Source organism: Bubalus kerabau, chromosome 3 (assembly GCF_029407905.1).
Source record: "Bubalus kerabau isolate K-KA32 ecotype Philippines breed swamp buffalo chromosome 3, PCC_UOA_SB_1v2, whole genome shotgun sequence".
NCBI lineage: Eukaryota > Metazoa > Chordata > Mammalia > Artiodactyla > Bovidae > Bubalus > Bubalus kerabau.
In genome coordinates, this window is record NC_073626.1 from 80079350 (window position 1) to 80100431 (window position 21082).

The window sequence follows — 21082 nt, forward strand, 5'->3', positions numbered from 1 at the left end:
CACCCAAGCTCTAAGATATAGCCCAAAGCCAATCAGATGAGACTATCCATAAATAACATGTAATTAACAATACACATAAAAACTTCACCACTCTAAAGAAGGAAGATAAATTTCAATTTTCAAAACATGCTGTTCATAAAGAACATTATTTAAAAGCACAAAGAACATTATTTAAAATATTCATAAGATTTTAAAATAATTGATATATTTACCAAACTACAAATTTGAGCTAAGTTACCAAGATGTAAAAACTATTTTATATTACAGTACAAACATATTTAACAACTTTAAGTTTCATAATTTAAATTCTACATCACTATAAACTCTGGGGTTTTTCTACATCACTGTAAAATCCCACACAAAAGTTTAGGGATACCGAACATGAAGACACAAGAATGATGGCTGTTACTGTTTGGAGAAAGGGAGGTAAGGTATAATTACAAATATGTCACACCAAACTTGGGAAGTCTGGGTTCTAGTCCCAACTCCAAAATCAGTTAATTGTGATGTCTTGAATTGGTCATTTAATTTTTCTGGGGTTCAGTTTCTTGATCCATAATATAAGAAGTATTCTTAATAACTTTTAGCTTTAGCATTCTACTAAAATAATCTACATTTTAAGTTTTAAAATACATAATTTTTCATTATTATAATAATGTAAGTAAATTTTTTTTTATTTTATTTTATTTTTAAACTTTACATAATTGTATTAGTTTCGCAAAACATCAAAATGAATCCGCCACAGGTATACATGTGTTCCCCATCCTGAACCCTCCTCCCTCCTCCCTCCCCATACCATCCCTCTGGGTCATCCCAGTGCACCAACCCCAAGCATCCAGTATCGTGCATCGAACCTGGACTGGCAACTCATTTCCTACATGGTATTTTACATGTTTCAATGCCATTCTCCCAAATCTTCCCACCCTCTCCCTCTCCCACAGAGTCCATAAGACTGTTCTATACATCAGTGTCTCTTTTGCTGTCTCGTACACAGGGTTATTGTTACCATCTTTCTAAATTCCATATATATGCGTTAGTATACTGTATTGGTGTTTTTCTTTCTGGCTTACTTCACTCTGTATAATAGGCTCCAGTTTCATCCACCTCATTAGAACTGATTCAAATGTATTCTTTTTAATGGCTGAGTAATACGCCATTGTGTATATGTACCAAAGCTTTCTTATCCATTCATCTGCTGATGGACATCTGGGATGCTTCTATGTCCTGGCTATTATAAACAGTGCTGCAATGGACACTGGGGTACACGTGTCTCTTTCCTTTATGGTTTCCTCAGTGTGTATGCCCAGGAGTGGGATTGCTGGATCATAAGGCAGTTCTACTTCCAGTTTTTTAAGGAATCTCCACACTGTTCTCCATAGCGGCTGTACTAGTTTGCATTCCCACCAACAGTGGAAGAGGGTTCCCTTTTCTCCACACCCTCTCCAGCATTTATTACTTGTAGACTTTTGGATCGCAGCCATTCTGACTGGCGTGAAATGGTACCTCATAGTGGTTTTGATTTGCATTTCTCTGATAATGAGTGATGTTGAGCATCTTTTCATGTGTTTGTTAGCCATCTGTATGTCTTCTTTGGAGAAATGTCTATTTAGTTCTTTGGCCCATTTTTTGATTGGGTCATTTATTTTTCTGGAGTTGAGCTGGAGGAGTTGCTTGTATATTCTCGAGATTAGTTGTTTGTCAGTTGCTTCATTTGCTATTATCTTCTCCCATTCTGAAGGCTGTCTTTTCACCTTGCTAATAGTTTCCTTTGATGTGCAGAAGCTTTTAAGGTTAATTAGGTCCCATTTGTTTATTTTTGCTTTTATTTCCAATATTCTGGGAGGTGGGTCATAGAGGATCCTGCTGTGATGTATGTCAGAGAGTGTTTTGCCTATGTTCTCCTCTAGGAGTTTTATAGTTTCTGGTCTTACGTTGAGATCTTTAATCCATTTTGAGTTTATTTTTGTGTATGGTGTTAGAAAGTGTTCTAGTTTCATTCTTTTACAAGTGGTTGACCAGATTTCCCAGCACCACTTGTTAAAGAGATTGTCTTTAATCCATTGTATATTCTTGCCTCCTTTGTCAAAGATAAGGTGTCCATATGTGCGTGGATTTATCTCTGGGCTTTCTATTTTGTTCCATTGATCTATATTTCTGTCTTTGTGCCAGTACCATACTGTCTTGATAACTGTGGCTGAAGTCAGATAACAGAGCCTGAAGTCAGGTAGGTTGATTCTTCCAGTTCATTCTTCTTTCTCAAGATCGCTTTGGCTATTCGAGGTTTTTTGTATTTCCATACAAATTGTGAAATTATTTGTTCTAGCTCTGTGAAGAATACTGTTGGTAGCTTGATAGGGATTGCATTGAATCTGTAGATTGCTTTGGGTAGTATACTCATTTTCACTATATTGATTCTTCCAATCCATGAACATGGTATATTTCTCCATCTGTTAGTGTCCCCTTTGATTTCTTTCACCAGTGTTTTATAGTTTTCTATATATAGGTCTTTAGTTTCTTTAGGTAGATATATTCCTAAGTATTTTATTCTTTCCATTGCAATGGTGAATGGAATTGTTTCCTTAATTTCTCTTTCTGTTTTCTCATTATTAGTGTATAGGAATGCAAGGGATTTCTGGGTGTTGATTTTATATCCTGCAACTTTACTATAGTCATTGATTAGTTCTAGTAATTTTCTGGTGGAGTCTTTAGGGTTTTCTATGTAGAGGATCATGTCATCTGCAAACAGTGAGAGCTTTACTTCTTCTTTTCCAATTTGGATTCCTTTTATTTCTTTTTCTGCTCTGATTGCTGTGGCCAGAACTTCCAAAACTATGTTGAATAGTAATGGTGAAAGTGGGCACCCTTGTCTTGTTCCTGACTTTAGAGGAAATGCTTTCAATTTTTCACCATTGAGGATAATGTTTGCTGTGGGTCTGTCATATAGAGCTTTGATTATGTTGAGGTATGTTCCTTCTATTCCTGCTTTCTGGAGAGTTTTGATCATAAATGGATGTTGAATTTTGTCAAAGGCTTTCTCTGCATCTATTGAGATAATCATATGGTTTTTATTTTTCAATTTGTTAATGTGGTGTATTACATTGATTGATTTGTGGATATTGAAGAATCCTTGCATCCCTGGGATAAAGCCCACTTGGTCATGGTGTATGATCTTTTTAATGTGTTGTTGGATTCTGATTGCTAGAATTTTGTTAAGGATTTTTGCATCGATGTTCATCAGTGATATTGGCCTGTAGTTTTCTTTTTTTGTGGGATCTTTGTCAGGTTTTGGGATTAGGGTGATGGTGGCCTCACAGAATGAGTTTGGAAGTTTACCTTCCTCTGCAATTTTCTGGAAGAGTTTGAGCAGGACAGGTGTTAGCTCTTCTCTAAATTTTTGGTAGAATTCAGGTGTGAAGCCGTCTGGACCTGGGCTTTTGTTTGCTGGAAGATTTTTGATTACAGTTTCAATTTCCATGCTTGTGATGGGTCTGTTAAGATTTTCTATTTCTTCCTGGTCCAGTTTTGGAAAGTTGTACTTTTCTAAGAATTTGTCCATTTCTTCCACGTTGTCCATTTTATTGGCATATAATTGTTGATAGTACTCTCTTATGATCCTTTGTATTTCTGTGTTGTCTGTTGTGATCTCTCCATTGTCATTTCTAATTTTATTGATTTGATTTTTCTCCCTTTGTTTCTTGATGAGTCTGCTAATGGTTTGTCAATTTTATTTATTCTTTCAAAAAACCAGCTTTTGGTTTTGTTGATTTTTGCTATGATCTCTTTTGTTTCTTTTGCATTTATTTCTGCTCTAAGTTTTAAGATTTCTTTCCCTCTACTAACTCTGGGGTCCTTCATTTCTTCCTTTTCTAGTTGCTTTAGGTGTAGAGTTAGGTTATTTATTTGACTTTTTTCTTGTTTCTTGAGGTGTGCCTGTATTGCTATGAACTTTCCCCTTAGGACTGCTTTTACCGTGTCCCACAGGTTTTGGGTTGTTGTGTTTTCATTTTCATTCGTTTCTATACAAATTTTGATTTCTTTTTTGATTTCTTCTGTGATTTGTTGGTTATTCAGCAGTGTGTTGTTCAGCCTCCATATGTTGGAATTTTTAATAGTTTTTCTCCTGTAATTGAGATCTACTCTTACTGCATTGTGGTCAGAAAAGATGCTTGGAATGATTTCTATTTTTTTGAATTTACCAAGGCTAGCTTTATGGCCCAGGATGTGATCTATCCTGGTAATGTAAGTAAATTTTAACTTTCTTCCCTTTGAAATTTTACTCACCAGAAGTCAGATCTTTGTAGTTTTGTTGGTTTGTTAAAACCTGAGTAAGAACAGACCGCATTGCTCCTCCCATTTTAGTTAGATCTTCTAAAAAGGAAATTTGAGGTTCCAAAAGCTGAAGGACTTTATTAAGGTCTTTCTCTGATGGAACATCAGCTGCTAAAAAAAAAAAAAAAAAGCAATAAATTTTCTTTAAAATATTTTGCTAAGAATAATATTTTATTCCCTTAAAAACACAGTAACTTAGATAACAGCATTTTATAATCAAAAAGTTAATTTAAGAACTCTTCAGAAAGCAGGCACCTACTCAGCACCTAGCTAGGGTAGACTTGTTTAGGAATTCAGTCCTCTAAGAAAAGACTGCTGGAGAAAAGAGATGACTTCATAAGGTATTAGATGTCCCAAGTAGCTCAGACAGTACAGAATCTGTCTACAATGCAGGAGACGTGGCTTCAATCTCTGGGTCAGGAAGATCCCCTAGAGAAGGAAATGGCAACCTACTCCAGTATTCTTGCCTAAAGAATTCCATGGAGAGAGGAGCCTGGTGGGCCACAGTCCATGGGGTCACAAAGAGTTAGAAATGACTAAGAGACTTTCTCACTCACTCACTCACTCACTTACAAAGTATTAATCACTTAATCTGTGTAAAATGCATTCAACTTATGGTTCTATACTTAACAGATATATACATGTAATCAAAAGATCATCTCAAAATTAGATGAACAGAGTTCAAGAAAAAGTTAAGATTACTCTCTAAAACAAAACAAGACAGAAATCAAATATATTCAGATAGTATAAGAATATTAGGACAAAAATATGCCAGTTCTAAATTAAAATCTGTGTAGCAAATAAGCCATCCTTTATCAATTCCAAAAATACAGACTCATGTTAGCTAAAGGTCAAAGCAACTAATTAGAAAAATATGAATGTTTTTACTAAAACAATTTTAAAATACCAGGCAAGATATGCTGGTAAGAGGGGAAGAGAAGAAATCTAGAAATCTGGACAGCAACGTAAAAAGAACAGTTAAGAGGAAAAGAAAAAAAAGATGTCTTAGAAAAATGGAGATCTAAAAGAAAGACATGAAGAGAGAGATTTAGAGCTTAATCATAACTGGTTAAAAGAAGAATGCATATAAGGGAGCTAACAGGGGGCTTCTGTGCCCAAAAAAGGAGACATCAAGTTCTTTAAACATTTATTGAATATCTACTTTATGACCAGCACTGAGAAGCAAAACTAAGTAAGACATAGTTCCTAACCCCAAGGAACCCCCAACCTAGTTCAAAGATAATCTGTGAATAAAATTCCAGATAACTCTGAGTCATGGAATCCAAGCCAAAAACCTTACTTTCTCAGTGGAAAACCATACTGTGTATTATTCTTCTTTCTGTTCTCCCCAATGACTTATTAGTAGAAATTTAATTAACATTTGTTTTTTATTTCCAGGGGCTCTAACACAGGCTCTGACAGAAAGGATGGTAGGGTGAAATGGAAAACAGAACTCCAGGTAACTGTCCAACCATGAAATTATCTCAGCTTTCATTATCTCAGATTAGATGATTTCAAGTACTCTCTTTTATCTTTTTTTTTTTCTCTTTAATTTCAAACAGTGATCTATACACAAATGAATGCAGTAGTTTACTTTTGCACAGACATAAGAAATTAATGCTGAGTACAAGCAGTAATACAGAGAGGAAAACTTCATGAACCTAAGTTCACAAAACTCATCTTAAAACAAAAAAAGTGCTTCCATTCATTCCTTTATGTTTTCGGATAATGGTAACATAATTATCAAAGCTATGTACCTATGTCATCCACCTCTTGTAACTGCTAAGTGTCACCAAGGAAAATATAAATATAATATATACTCTTATATTAATTACTCTTTGATTAAACTAATGGTAAGCTTTAAGATTTGCATAATGTGATTTCTACCTATTATTTTTCTAAAATAGGACACTTGCAGCATAAAATGTGAATATCCAAAAAAAATCTGTTAACATATGTGAAATAAAATGGAAGGAAATTTCAATAACCCTGCTGGTCTCCAGTTCCTTCATTCCAAAGAGAAAGCAGTTTGGGACTAAATCAAAACAATATTCCTTTCTCTATTTTAATGCATACCAGAAGTATTTGACAAAAGACTGTATATTCTGCTTAAAATGTAGAAGTGAAGAACTATAAGCATTTACTCACAATGCAAATAACATAATAGTTTTAGAAATGATGACGATACTATAATTCTTCACACTTCTAGATGCAAGAGAGAAGATAAACATGTGTGCCATAGTTTCAAATTGGATTTAAGATTACTTACAGTATTAAATAATCTAAAAGCTCTAAAAGTAATGCAAATGCAGTCCCTTAAATGATAAAAATGCAAGTATCTCTAGAAAGGCAAAAGACATCATAAAAAGTTAATGTTTGGTTCATACCACTAATTGATACCTGTAATTCACAATGTCAGATTAAGAACTTTAATAAATGATATCTAAATCAAGACATTTAACTAAAGCATATTAATCAAGATTGTGACTACATCTTAAAAAGTAAGAATAATATTGGTAATTTGCATGTTTCTTTTCTCTTTTCAATACAATCAGGATGCTCACAGATATACATTCTACCAACAATATGGGAATAAGCAATTTGTTCCCTAAGTTGTTATATACAGAGGAGAATAAATATATATACCTCTACAAAAAAGGAGGAGGGAAAGAGATTGGTGAAATAGTTTATCTCCTAAAAATCTAAGTTAATGTCAAACACTTTCAGGACTTCTTAATTCTGCTCTATCACAATATAATCACAAATTAAATCACTTCAATCCCATAAAATAATTATTTCCTCTTCTCCAGAAGGCCAAATTAGTTTGATCAGAGACATTTACAACCGAGCAAAAGAGACTGCCACATTCTGCCTACTACAAGGTATCTATGAGGTCATACAATTGACATTTAGTGTGCTTTTATTTAGTATATCATAGTCATCACATAAAAAACATTAAGCCAAAAAAAAAAGGTATCTGAAAAAATTCACCTCATTGTTAGTGCTAAACTTTGTTAATTGAGAACTTAAAAAGAGTACTAACAAAAAGTGGATTAAACATACCTGGTTCATTATAGCCTTCTCTTAAATACTGAATAAGACAAAAAATAAATCTTGGAAGAACAAATTCAGACATCATCAGTAAGTCTTTGGGGACACAAGGAATATTTGAACTTGATTTAATTTGATGCCTTTTGCAAAACCTGTAATAGGAAAAAGAAAAAAAAAATTAATGGTGCTGTCAAATCTGCTAAGAATATATTAATTCTATTTACAATATCCATAAAAAGAATGTGGGCCAATATCAAAAGGAACGTATTACTCTTTTTATGATTTTAAGGCACCAAGTTAAAAGAATATAGTTTTAACTGGTCTTTAAATAAAAATTGGCACTGAGGAAGATTTCTTCCTAATAAAACATCATACCAGTTACATTTCAACTAGAATACAAAAAGTAAATCTTGTTACCGACTTTATACATTTTAACTGCAATTTATTAGTTTCAAGGATTAATTTATTACTTTCACTCTTTATAAATCATTAAGTACAAATTGATTATTTTCCAAACTTGGGAATTATAAACTTGGGATTATTTTAAAAACTTGCATTTTTCATTCCTTAACTATTTTGAACTTATTGCATTAATGAATAGATAAGTGATACAAATACTTAGTTTATTTGAAAAGTATATACACTTAAGTATGCACATTTCTTCTGATCTTATACTAATTTTAAAGTATGACTGGTATATTTGAGCAAAACTGAAGTAAACTATTTTATATTTATAATCTGAATAGTCATAAATAAGGTATTTTGTGACTAAACACAAAATAAACACACTAAACATAAAACATACCTAGAAAGAAACTTATTACAACAGATGGAGAAACTATTTTAGCTGAAAAACATAAAAAATCTGAATAGAGAAAAACCACATTCCCAATGGAAAAACCTTTAAAAAAAAAAAAAAAAAGTCTCTTCCACCAAACGCAATGACATTAGATTTAAATTTCAATGGGACTAATCACTAACTAATTCTAAAGTTCAAATGGAAAATCATATGTGTGAAAGAAAATAAGTAAAACGTCTTACAAAATGATTAATGACAGTGACCTACACTTTAAAACATAGGACAAATCCAATAGAATTTAAAATATGTGTAATGTCTCTATAATGACCCATATGAGCAAAGAATCAAAAAGAGTGGATATATGCATATATATATAACTGATTCACTTTGCTGTTAACTATACTCCAATAAAAGAATTTTTTAATAAAAACAAAATAAAATCTGTGATATTATGATATCAATAAACCACAATGGATTCCAGAAACAGACTATGTAATGCCTAAGTCAATTAATGTGGGGGGGGGGTAGAAGATTTTCAATAAATTGCTAAAGGACTAATTGATTACATGCAGGAAATAAATTTGATCCTTATCTTATACCATATACAAACTATATTCCACATAGATGAAAAATCAAGCAGGAAAAAATTTACCAGGAAGAAAATAAACTATTACTTATATGATCTCAAAGAACAAAAGTCAAAGTAAGATTTAAAAACAAAAGTCATAGAAGAAAGATAAAAATTGGCTACACAAATTCAAAGTTTCTATGCAGAAAACAATTATAAACTGGAAAAAACATTTATAACATATAAAAGATTAATATCTATGATCTTTAAACTCTTGAAAAATGGGTTAAAAAGAAAATAATTCATAAAAAAATCATCCAAGGTCATGGGCAATTCACAAAAGAAGTGAATGACCAACAAACATATAAAAAGATGTTCAAGTTCTGCAGTAATCAAATGAATCAAGTTTATTAAAACAAAAAATGAGCAATTAGAAAATCTCCATTTTGTGATACCTATAAAATAACTGACCCATGCAATGGAGTCATTAAAGAAAGGCTTAAAGAAAAATTTTCCACTTAGAGAACAGACTGTTACATCCATATCAATCTTAGTATCACCACAGGAGAGGAAACAAAAAAATCAGATGCTATGATGCTTCTGAAGTACACAGTGCCATTTACAAAGAGTTTTTACCAAACAAGTTGAACCTAAATGACACTAGAGCTAAGTAGTGAAGTCTCTAGAGCTAAGAGGTAAAGAAACAAGTTAAATGACACCGTAAGAAAGCAAACAGAAAAATCATGAAAGTAGAACATTATATAGGACAACTGACTCCACTGCAACTGATCACTGCAACCTATCAGTGGCTGAGAGGAAAAGGAGGTAGAAGGAGCACCAGTTAAAGAGCTTGAAAGGCCCAGTAGCCAAATTAACATGTGAACGGAATCTAACCTAAACCAACTTGAAAAAGGCATTTTTTAGAAAACAGAAGTCCAATTAAGAACTGAGTACTAGTTTGTTAAATAATTTTATTAGGTAACATAATAGCATTGTGGTTATGTAAGTAAATGTTGATGGATATTTAACAGTAATAAGGAATTAACTTTGTTTAGGTATGACAACAGCATTGTGGTTATCACTGAATAGGACAGTCCTGTCTTTTACATATCTCTATATAAATGTTTATGAATAAAATGCTACAATGTATGAGATTAGCTTCAAAATAATTTGGTTGTGTAAAGGAAAATAAGTAGGAGTATACAAAGCCCAGCTTGAGCTGTTAACTGTAGAAACTGGGAGACTGATAAGGGGTTTTGTTATATTATACTTATTAAGCAGAATGTGGGCCAATGTCAAAGCCAATAAAGTACCATCACTTTCAGATTTTTAAGACATCAAGAAAAAAGAATGTAGTTTTAATTGGTCCTTAACAGAACATCACCAAAGGAGTTTTTTCCTAATAAAATATTGTATCAATTAAGTAACACTCATTGCTTTTAGACCTGTGTGAAATTTTCTCCACTAAAAGGCTAAAAAAATTTTTTAAGAAAGAAAATGCATTTTTTAAAAGATGAATACTGAAGCGTACTGGGGGGGTGATCAAATATGTTGGGGATTTGTTTCAAAACACTTTGGCAAAACAGAAAAAAGGCAAAGGAGGCAAACGAGTCAAAAATCTTGATAAACATTGAGTCCAATGATGGGTTGCTGCTGCTGCTGCTGCTAAGTCGCTTCAGTCGTGTCCAACTCTGTGCCACCCATAGACAGCAGCCCATCAGGCTCCTCCGTCCCTGGGATTCTCCAGGCAAGAACACTGGAGTGGGCTGCCATTGCCTTCTCCAATGATGGGTTATGGAGGTTCAAAGTTCTATCTTTACCTTTGTGTATGGTTGAAATTTTTGATAACATAAAAATGTTTTTTCATCTTGCAAATTAGGGAAAATTCACTTTATTAACTCGTTGGAAAGCATGTTCAGAAATTTGTTATCATACTCGTGGAAGGGTAAATAGATCCAGTTTTGGATGACATTTTAACAATAGAAGGCAATGGCATCCCACTCCAGTACTCTTGCCTGGAAAATCCCAGGGACAGAAGAGCCTGGAAGGCTGCAGTCCATGGGGTCGTTGAGGGTCGGACACGACTGAGCGACTTCACTTTCACTTTTCCCTTTCATGCATTGGAGAAGGAAATGGCAACCCACTCCAGTGTTCTTGCCTGGAGAATCCCAGAGATGGCGAAGCCTGGTGGGCTGCCGTCTATGGGGTCGCACAGAGTCGGACACGACTGAAGTGACTTAGCAATAGCAATAGCAATTAATACTTTAGGCTTCCCTGGTGGCTCAGACAGTAAAGAATCTGCCTGCAATGCAGGAGACCTGGGTTCAAGCCCTGGGTTGGGATGGTCCCCTGGAGGACAGCATGTCAACCCACTCCAGTAATCTTGCCTGGAGAATCCCATGGACAGAGGAGACTGGCGAACTACATTCTATGGGTGGCAAAGAGTCAGACACAAATGAGCAACAAATGAGTAACAAATAAGCACAGCACAGCATTAACACTTTAGGTATTCATAACTTTAGCTGAGCATTTCTCTTTCTTGTAATTAGATAGAAATAATTCTAAATTTGCAAAAATATATCTACAGATATATTCACTGTACCACAGTTTGCAATGCAAAAAAGTTAGGAATTACTCATGTAATAGAATAAAGATTAACCAAAATTTTGTAGATCAATAAAGAACACTGAATTTGTTATAAAGAATGAGGTAGATCAACAAGTACTGAAGTGGAATTATATCTAAAATAAGTGAGAAAAGAATTGCATACCATACATATATATGTACATATATATAAAATAACCTCTTTTATAAATAAAATTTTGGAAAAAGAAAAGAAAAGAAAATGACATCTGTAGGAAGAAAAATACTTAGAGAAATGTACACCAAACTTGGTAGAAATTAACTGAAAATGGGATACAGCATACTTTTACTGTCTACATGAATTGTACCTACAATGTTTAAATTCTGTAAGATAAATATATGTATAACTGTATAATCAAAAGGAAAAAACCTACCCCCAAAATGAACAATAAGTTATGTCATTCATTTGGCTTTAGTTCCACAATTTGAACATTCATTCTTAACCTTTTTTGGCTAATAGAGCCTTTTCAGAATCTAATGAAAGTTATAACTCTTTCTTAAGAAAAAAAATACACAAACATACAAAAATAAAACAGAGTGCTCACATACTACTTAAGTTTATCTACCCTTAAAGCAGAGCTTCCAAACATCAGGCCAAGAGATTATAGTGTAGAGACAGGTAGACTACCTCAGTCCTCACACAGGTAGACAGGCAGGGTCTGAACAGCCTCCTCAGATGCTTTTGTTTCCCATCCAAATATCATTTCCATATTTATCATAGAATGAAAAAAGTTAGAAAAAAAAAATAAGTTACACCCTAAGGGCTTCCCTAGTAGCTCAGCTGGTAAAGAATCCTCCTGCAATATGGGAGACCTGGGTTCAATCCCTGGATTGGGAAGATCCCCTGGAGAAGGGAATGGCTACTTGGTCCAGTATTCTGGCCTGGAGAATTTCATGGATCGGATAGTCCGTGGGGTCGCAGAGTCAGACAGGGCTGAGCAACTTTCACTTTTCATTTTCACTGTTCATTACGCCTAAAAGTCTAAATCTTTATTTAAAGGGAAATAGGAACTTAAGACGGAGAAAGCAATGGCACCCCATTCCAGTACTCTTGCCTGGAAAATCCCATGGACGGAGGAGCCTGGTAGGCTGCAGTCCATGCAGTCGCTAAGGGTCGGAAATGACTGAGCAACTTCACTTTCACTTTTCACTTTCATCCATTAGAGAAGGAAATGGAAACCCACTCCAGTGTTCTTGCCTGGAGAATCCCAGGGACAGGGCAGCCTGGTGGGCTGCCGTCTATGGGGTCGCACGGAGCCAGACACGACGTAAGTGACTTAGCAGCAGCAGGAACTTAAGAACTTCTTTCAGATGGGGTACACAAAATCTAAGTAAAATCAAAGAAACTTAAAATTCTCCCCTAAACCTAATATAATTTAACTGAAGTGCTTATAAGCATGAATGTAGAAACAGAAAGCTTTCTGTTTACGAAAGAAAGTAATTCAAAAGAGCTACTGAACAGACAGTGAAGAACATTTCAGTTCAGTTCAGTCCCTCAGTCGTGTCTGACTCTTTGCAAACCCATGAATTGCAGCATGCCAGGCCTCCCTGTTCATCACCAACTCCAAGAGTTCCCCCAAACCCATGTCCATTGAGTCGGTGATGCCATCCAACCATCTCATCCTCTGTCGTCCCCTTCTCCTCCTGCCCCCAATCCCTCCCAGCATCAGGGTCTTTTCAAATGAGTCAGCTCTTTGCATCAGGTGGCCCAAGAATTGCAGTTTCAGCTTCAACATCAGTCCTTCCAAAGAACACCCAGGACTGATCTCCTTTAGAATGGACTGGTTGGATCTCCTTGCAGTCCAAGGGACTCTCAAGAGTCTTCTCCAACACCACACTTCAAAAGCATCAATTCTTTGGCGCTCAGCTTTCTTCACAGTCCAACTCTCACATCCATACATGACCACTGGAAAAACCATAGCCTTGACTAGATGGACCTTTGTTGGCAAAGTAATGTCTCTGCTTTTTAATATGCTGTCTAGGTTGGTCATAACTTTCCTTCCAAGGAGTAAGCATCTTTTAATTTCATTGCTACAATCACCATCTGCAGTGATTTTGGAGCCCAGGAAAAGAAAGTCAGCCACTGTTTCCACTGTTTCCTCATCTATCTGCTATGAAGTTATGGGACCATATGCCATGATCTTAGTTTTCTGAATGTTGAGCTTTAAGCCAACTTTTTCACTCTCCTCTGTCACTTTCATCAAGAGGCTCTTTAGTTCTTCTTCGCTTTCTGCCATAAGGGTGGTGTCATCTATGTATCTGAGGTTATTGATATTTCTCCCGGCAATCTTGATTCCAGCTTGTGCTTCCTCCAGCCCAGCGTTTCTCATGATGTACTCTGCATAGAAGTTAAATAAGCAGGGTGACAATATACAGCCTTGACATACTCCTTTTCCTATTTGGAACCAATCTGTTGTTCCATGTCCAGTTCTAACTGTTGCTTCCTGACCTGCATACAGGTTTCTCAAGAGGCAGGTCAGGTCAGTGTCAATTGAGGAATAACATTTCAACCTGGAACAAAGGTGAAGGAACAGCAAGAATGGTCTAAGCAACTTGGAAACTGAGGTTACAAAAATAACTATAAGATACTATGAGTGTGTGCTAAGTCACTTCAGTCGTCTCCAACTTTGCAACCCCATGGACTGTAGCCCACCAGGCTCCTCTGTCCACGGAATTCTCCAGGCAAGAATACTGGAGTGGGTTGCCATTTCCTTCTCCAATAAGACACTATGAAATTGACAAACAAAATTGGTTTTTGCATTTTAGTCTGAGAAATAATATGGGGAACTAAAGCATCTTACATATCACACAGCAAGTGCTCAATAAAGGTTTGGTGAAACAAAGATTTAATCTAATAGTAGAATTCCAAAAATGATTTCAAGGGCATCCAATTAAAAAAAAAAAGAATTCATTTAATAATCCCAGTTTTCAAACATGTTTTTAAGAACCACTATATGCCTGGCACTTAGGCCTTAGGAATAGAGGCCTTGCTCTCATGCAGCTAACTTTCTTTCGAGGGGAGAAGCGGGTTGAGGCAGAGGATAGAAAAACAAATTAATATGAAAAATAAGCTCTACAAAATAATACCACAGCATGATTTATAGAACGGGTCCATTAGGCACCTTTAAATTGGGTTTGTCAGGGAAGGCCTTTCTGAAGACTTGACATCTGGGCTACAGACCAAATGAAATGAAGGAGCTAAGTTAGGCTAGGCATGCAAAGCTCGTATTGTCAAGAGGTATGACAAATGAGACTACATACAATCAGGTTCTAAAGATCTCTTCCCAGGTGAATAGAGAGAGGGCTTTTAGACAATCGGTATGGCTCCAAAGGAAAAATGGCAGGAAGTAATGTGTTTGCATTTGCAATTCACAGGTCACAGATTTTTTTCTTCAGGGAACCCAACAGTTCTGAATGAGTAAGAAGGTTAAATATTTCTTAGTGAAGCAGGATGTTATGGCAATAAATAGGATAGTCAAATAGAACTGTGGAAACAGTTGATAAAATAGCATCTCCAAATTTTATTTTACCTCAACTTTTTAAAAAATCTTCATTGAACTGACAGAAAATTGCCCAAAAGCAAAGTGTTCAGCTCAATGAAGTATCACAAACTGAACACATCCATGCTAGCAGCAATCAGATCAAGCAACAAAATATTATCAGCATCCCAGAAACCCTCCATCTGATTCCCCTAATACCAAATTTAAATGACTGAAAACAGAGTTCCTATACGCTGAAAAAAAGAGAGGGGGCAGAACAGGACAAGAGGGAAAGGGATAGGATGGCAAGAAAGAAAAAGGACCAGAGGATTCTGGTCATCCATTTGCAAATTACTAAGATTTGGCTGGGGGGAAGAAGGCCAAGGAGAAGCCAGCTCAAATAACTCAACCACATATTTCAAAAATTAGAAAAGCATCTGAGATAAGCTCCCTAAAAATTAGACTGTGGCATGTACATTACATTCCTAACTCAGCACAAATTACATACAAAGAATAATTTCACATATACTCTAAGGTAATTCATAGAGAGGGCTTTCTTGGTAGCTCAGTGGTAAAGAATCCGCCTGACAATGCAGGAGATGCCGGGCTGAATTCCTGGACTGGGAATATCTCCTAGAGAAGGAGGGAATATCTCCTAGAGAAGGAAATGGCAACCCATTCCAGTATTCTTGCCTGGAAAATCACATAGACAGAGTAGCCTGGCAGGCTACAATAAATGGGGTCACAAAATAGAGACACGACTTAGCAACTAAACAACGACAATTTATAGAGATCCCTAGAAAGACATGCATCCCAAATTAAAAGCCCCTGAAATAATCTCATCATTTTACAGATAGGGAAATAACAGAAACACTAAATGACCTATCTAATAAAATTGCTAAAAGATTCCTGAAGATCACAAAAGGCATATCATAAAGATATATATGGTATGCAACAAATCTACATACATAATATGACCTCAGTAAAAATATCAATAAAGAATAAACAAGGTGATTCTAAAGTTCCAATGGAAAATTAAAAGCTAAGAATCTTCTGTAAAACAAATGTAATGAGAGTAGAGTAGTTTTATCAGGTACTAATTTATTTTAAGGTTAGAATAATCAAAACAGTGTTGCTATCCAGCCTTTAGGCAGTTTACATTCTAGAGAGTAGACATTAATGATAAATGCAATTAAGTAAACTATAAAATAAACAAAGAGGGAGTTGGGACAGAAATTCACCTATATGTATTCTTATCTTGTATCTCTATATTTCTACATCTTTCACAGGCATGGCTTGAGTAAAGAACAGATTAACCTCATGTCTAAAACTGTTATATTACATGAATAGTTAAGAAATAAAAGGAAACATTTTAAATTCCATCTAGATAGGTTTAATATTATTTACTGGGGCCTAAAGTACTAAAAAAGCAAAAGATTAATGAAAATTAAAAGTTCTAATTGGGAAAGAAATACATCAAGGTTGTATATTGTCACCCTGCTTATTTAATTTATAAATAAGCAGAGTACATCATATGAAATGCTTGGCTGGATGACGCATAAGCCAGAATCAAGATTACTGGTATCAGTAAAGCAATTATCCTTCAATAAAAAATAAACCTTTAAAAATTAAAAATTAAATTTAAAAAAAGATTATCGGGAGAAATATCAATAACCTCAGATATGCAGATGACACCACCCTTATGGCAGAAAGCAAAGAAGAACTAAAGAGCCTCTTGATCAACGTGAAAGAGGAGAGTGAAAAAGTTGGCTTAAAGCTCAACATTCAGAAAACTAAGATCATGGCATCCAGTCCCATAACTTCACGGCAAATAGATGGGGAAACAATGGAAAACTGTAAGAGACTTTATTTTGTTGGACTCCAAAATCACTGTGGACAGTGACTGAAGGCATGCAACTAAAAGACGCTCCTTTAAAGAAAAGTTATGACCAACCTAGACAGCATATTAAAAAGCAGAGACATTACTTTGCCAACAAAGGTCCATCTAGTCAAGGCTATGGTTTTTCTGCGAGTCATGTACAGATGTGAGAGCTGGACAATAAAAAATGCTGAGCACCAAAGAACTGATGCTAGAGAAGACTCTTGACAGCCCCTTGTACTGAAAGGAGATCAAATCAGTCAATCCTAAAGGAAATCAACCCTAAATATTAATTGGAAGGACTGATGCAAGCTGAAGCTCCAATACTCTGGGCCACCTGATGTGAAGAGCTGACTCAGTGGAAAAGACCCTGAGACTGGGAAAGACTGAAGGCAGGAGGAGAAGGGGACGACAGAGGATGAGATGGTTGGATGGCATCACCGACTCAATGGACATGAGTTTGAACAAGCTCCAGGAGATAGTGAAGGACAGGGAAGCCTGGCATGCTGCATTCCATGGAGTCACAGAATCGGACAGAACTGAGTGCCTGGGCAACAAAAAGTTCTAATTTACTTAAAGAAGGCATATAAGATTAGAAGATTTGAAGGTAAAATTAAAGATGTACACACATTTAACTTTTAAGATAGCAAATAAATTATAAATTGAATGCCTGAAGGCAGAAAGAAAACAATGCGGCACTGGTACACGAAAAGATATTATCAATGGGCATATTAATTACTGTGAGTCCCGAAATGGATCAAATATGCTGCTGCTGCTGCTGCTAAGTCACTTCAATCGTGTCCAACTCTGTGTGACCCCATAGACAGCAGCCCACCAGGCTCCCCCGTCCCTGGGATTCTCCAGGCAAGAACACTGGAGTGGGTTGCCATTTCCTTCTCCAATGCATGAAAGTGAAAAATGAAAGTGAAGTCGCTCAGTCGTGTCCGACCCTCAGCGACCCCACGGACTGCAGCCTACCAGGCTCCTCCATCCATGGGATTTTCCAGGCAAGAGTACTGGAGTGGGTTGCCACTGCCTTCTCCGGAATCAAATATATGTGGAATTTAATTCATGACATAGGTAGATTTCAAATCTATGAGAAAAACTTGGCTCACTCAGAGAAATGGTATTGAGATAATTGAATAACCAGACAGTTTAGGGGCAGGAAACAGAATCTCCTAACATCTTACACCATGATAATAAATAAGACCCATATCAAACTTCTACAGATGAAAAATAACGTTAGTAACAAAGGAATACACCTGATGGGATAATAGTATATTAGACACTAGAAAAAGAAGATTAATAATTTACTGGCAAAGCAATAAGAAACTATGCAAAATAATTCATGAAGACTGAGAAAAAAGAGCATCTCAGTGAGGAGTGGGATTAAAAACAAGCAATATTGCCTTACACTGGAATCCCAAAAAGAGGAGAAAGAGAAACAGAACAAATATGTGAAGAATGGTCAAATTTTTTCCAAATGTATTGAAAATCATAATATTACAGATCTAAGAACTCACAAAGCAACCAGTATATAAAAGCAGACTTTTCATCAGAAATTACAGAATCTAGAACACAATGGACAGACACATTTAAAGTGCTAAAACAAAATAGCCCTGCAAATCCAGAATTCTTAACATAAAATAACTTTCAAAACTGAGAAATAAAAACTTTTCAGACAAAGTCTAGGAGAATTCATTGTCATTATAAAATTAATTAAATTTTACAAGCAGTCCTATGATAAGCCCACATTTTGAAAAACTTACCCTCCCATCAACAGGCATGTGAGTGACTCATCTTGGAAGTAGACCCTTCAGTCCCAAGAAGCCTTCAGAAGACTATAACCCTAGTCACAATCTTAACTACAACCTCTTGAGAGATACTATACATACAATGCCATAACCACACACCTAGGCCACTTCAGAATCCTCAGTACACAAAAAGTATAAGATAATGTTTGTTATTTTAAACTGCTCAGTTTAGAAGTGATTTGTTACAGAGCAATAGATAACTACTAAAATACTATCAATCAATTACACCTAACAGAACACTACACCCTACAGCAGCTGGACATTCATTTCACCGCTCATAAAATGTGTCTCAAAAATTTCTTTTTAGATTTTTAAGAAGCAAATGGATATTATTAACTCACAGAATTATATAACCAACTTCAGTTCAGTTCAGGCCCTCAGTCGTGTCCGACTCTTTGCGACCCCATAGACTGCAGCACACCAGGCTTCCCTGTCCTTCACCAACTCCTGGAGCTTGCTCAACTCATGTCCATTGAGTTGGTGATACCATCCAACCATTTCATCCTCTGTTGTCCCCTTTTCCTCCTGCCTTCAATCCTTCCCAGCATCAGAGTCTTTTCCAATGAGTCGGCTGCTTGCAACAGGTGGCCCAAGTACTGGAGTTTCAGCTTCAGCATCAGTCCTTTCAATGAATATTCAGGACTGATTTCCTTTAGGATTGTCTGACTTGATCTCCTTGCAGCCCAAGGGACTCTCAAGAGTCTTCTCCAATACCACAGTTCAAAAGCATCAATTCTTCAGCGCTCAGTGTTCTTTGAGGTTCAACTCTCATATTTATATATGAATGACTACTGGAAATACCATAGCTTTGACTAAACGGACCTTTCTCGGCAAAGTAATGTCTCTGCTTTTTAATATGCTGTCTAAGTTGGTCATAACTTTTCTTCCAAGGAGCAAGTGTCTTTTAATTTCATGCCTTCAGTCACTGTCCACAGTGATTTTGGAGCCCAAGGACATAAAGTCTCCCACTGTTTCCACTGCTGCCCCATCTATTTGCCAAGAAGTGATGGGACTGGATGCCATGATCTTACTTTTTTGAATGTTGAGTTTTAAGCCAGTCTTTTAACTCTCCTCTTTCACTTTCATCAAGACGCTTTTTAGTTCTTCTTCGCTTTCTGCCATAAGGGTGGTTTCATCTATGTATCTGAGGTTATTGATATTTCTCCCGGCAGTCTTGATTCCAGCTTATGCTTCATCCAGCCCAGCATTTCTCATGATGTACTCTGCACAGAAGTTAAATAAGCAGGGTGACAATAGACAGCCCTGACGTACTCCTTTCCCAATTTGGAACCAGTCCATTGTTCCATGTCCGGTTCTAACTGTTGCTTCTTGACTTATATACAGATTTTTCAGGAGGCAGGGAAGGTGGTCTGGTATTCCCATCTCTTTCAGAATTTTCCAGTTTGTTGTGATCCACACAGTCAAAGGCTTTGGCATAGTCAATAAAGCAGAAATAGATGTTTTTCTGGAACTCTCTTGCTTTTCCTATGATCCAACAGATCACAGAAACCAACTTAAACATCAGATAGTATTTTTAAATAATCATGTATATTTATCAACATATACATTGACTACATTGCACAGAATTAGCACAAGACATATATTTCTAATGCATATACCCACTCTCCATGCCCCTTCTGTTATGAACTGAAATGAGGTCACCTAACATTCATACATTGTAGGCTTAATTTCCAGTGTGACTGTATTTGGAAACAGGACCTTTAGCTAGGTAATTAAAGTTAAATGAAGTCATAGGGTGGGGCCCTAGTCCAATAAGACTGGTGTCCTTATAAGAAGAAAAAGAGACACCAGTAATACAGGTACACAGAAGAAAGACCATATGAAGACACAGAGAGAAAGCGGGCATCTGCAAGCCAAAGAGAGAGGCTTCAGGTGAAATCAAACCCAAACCTGCCAGCATCTTGATCCAGCCTCAAGAAATAAATTTCTGTTATCTAAGCCCCCTAGTCTTTAGTAACATGTTACAGCAGTGAGACCACTACACACCCTCATTAAGACATGATTCCCTGAACACACGACGGAGCCAGGCTTACTGCCAGCACTGAAATTAGTCCAGACCAAAGACTCATGGCAATACTGACAAGCAGAAAATATCAAAAAAGAATATATGGGTCTTATCAACTATGTGGAATTGAAGCATTTTAAACTTACACCATGTAAAGTATGCTCTCGGGCCACACATTAAACTAGAAATCAGTAACAGACATATCTAAAAAAGTCCCCCAAATCTGGAAATTAAATAACACACCTGTAAATAACACATGGACCAAAAAAGAAATAAAACTACACTGGGACAATTTTTTCAAACCTATAGTATTTGCAAAGACCAAATATTTGATGATATACTGCCCTGGTCAGGTAGTAAAGTGACAGACATCCTCACTGTACTGTTGGGAAAGGTGTAAATTAACACACCAAATATGAGGACTATTAAAAGTATAAACACACAACCATTTGACCCAGTAATCCACAGGTTAGAATCAGGACAGTCTAATTTCT

The 21082-nt window shown here is 36.0% G+C and overlaps 1 protein-coding gene across 1 annotated transcript in view; it reads right to left on the reverse strand.

The window, feature by feature from the left end:
- UBR3 (ubiquitin protein ligase E3 component n-recognin 3) overlaps positions 1 to 21082 on the reverse strand; it is a 197628-nt gene that overhangs the window by 155656 nt on the left and 20890 nt on the right. Inside the window, exons 2-3 of the mRNA XM_055572294.1 lie at positions 7393 to 7532; positions 4282 to 4440 (exon numbers count right to left, since the gene is read on the reverse strand). Coding sequence (XP_055428269.1) covers positions 4282 to 4440; positions 7393 to 7532 — 299 coding nt within the window. The remainder of the gene's footprint in view (positions 1 to 4281; positions 4441 to 7392; positions 7533 to 21082) is intronic.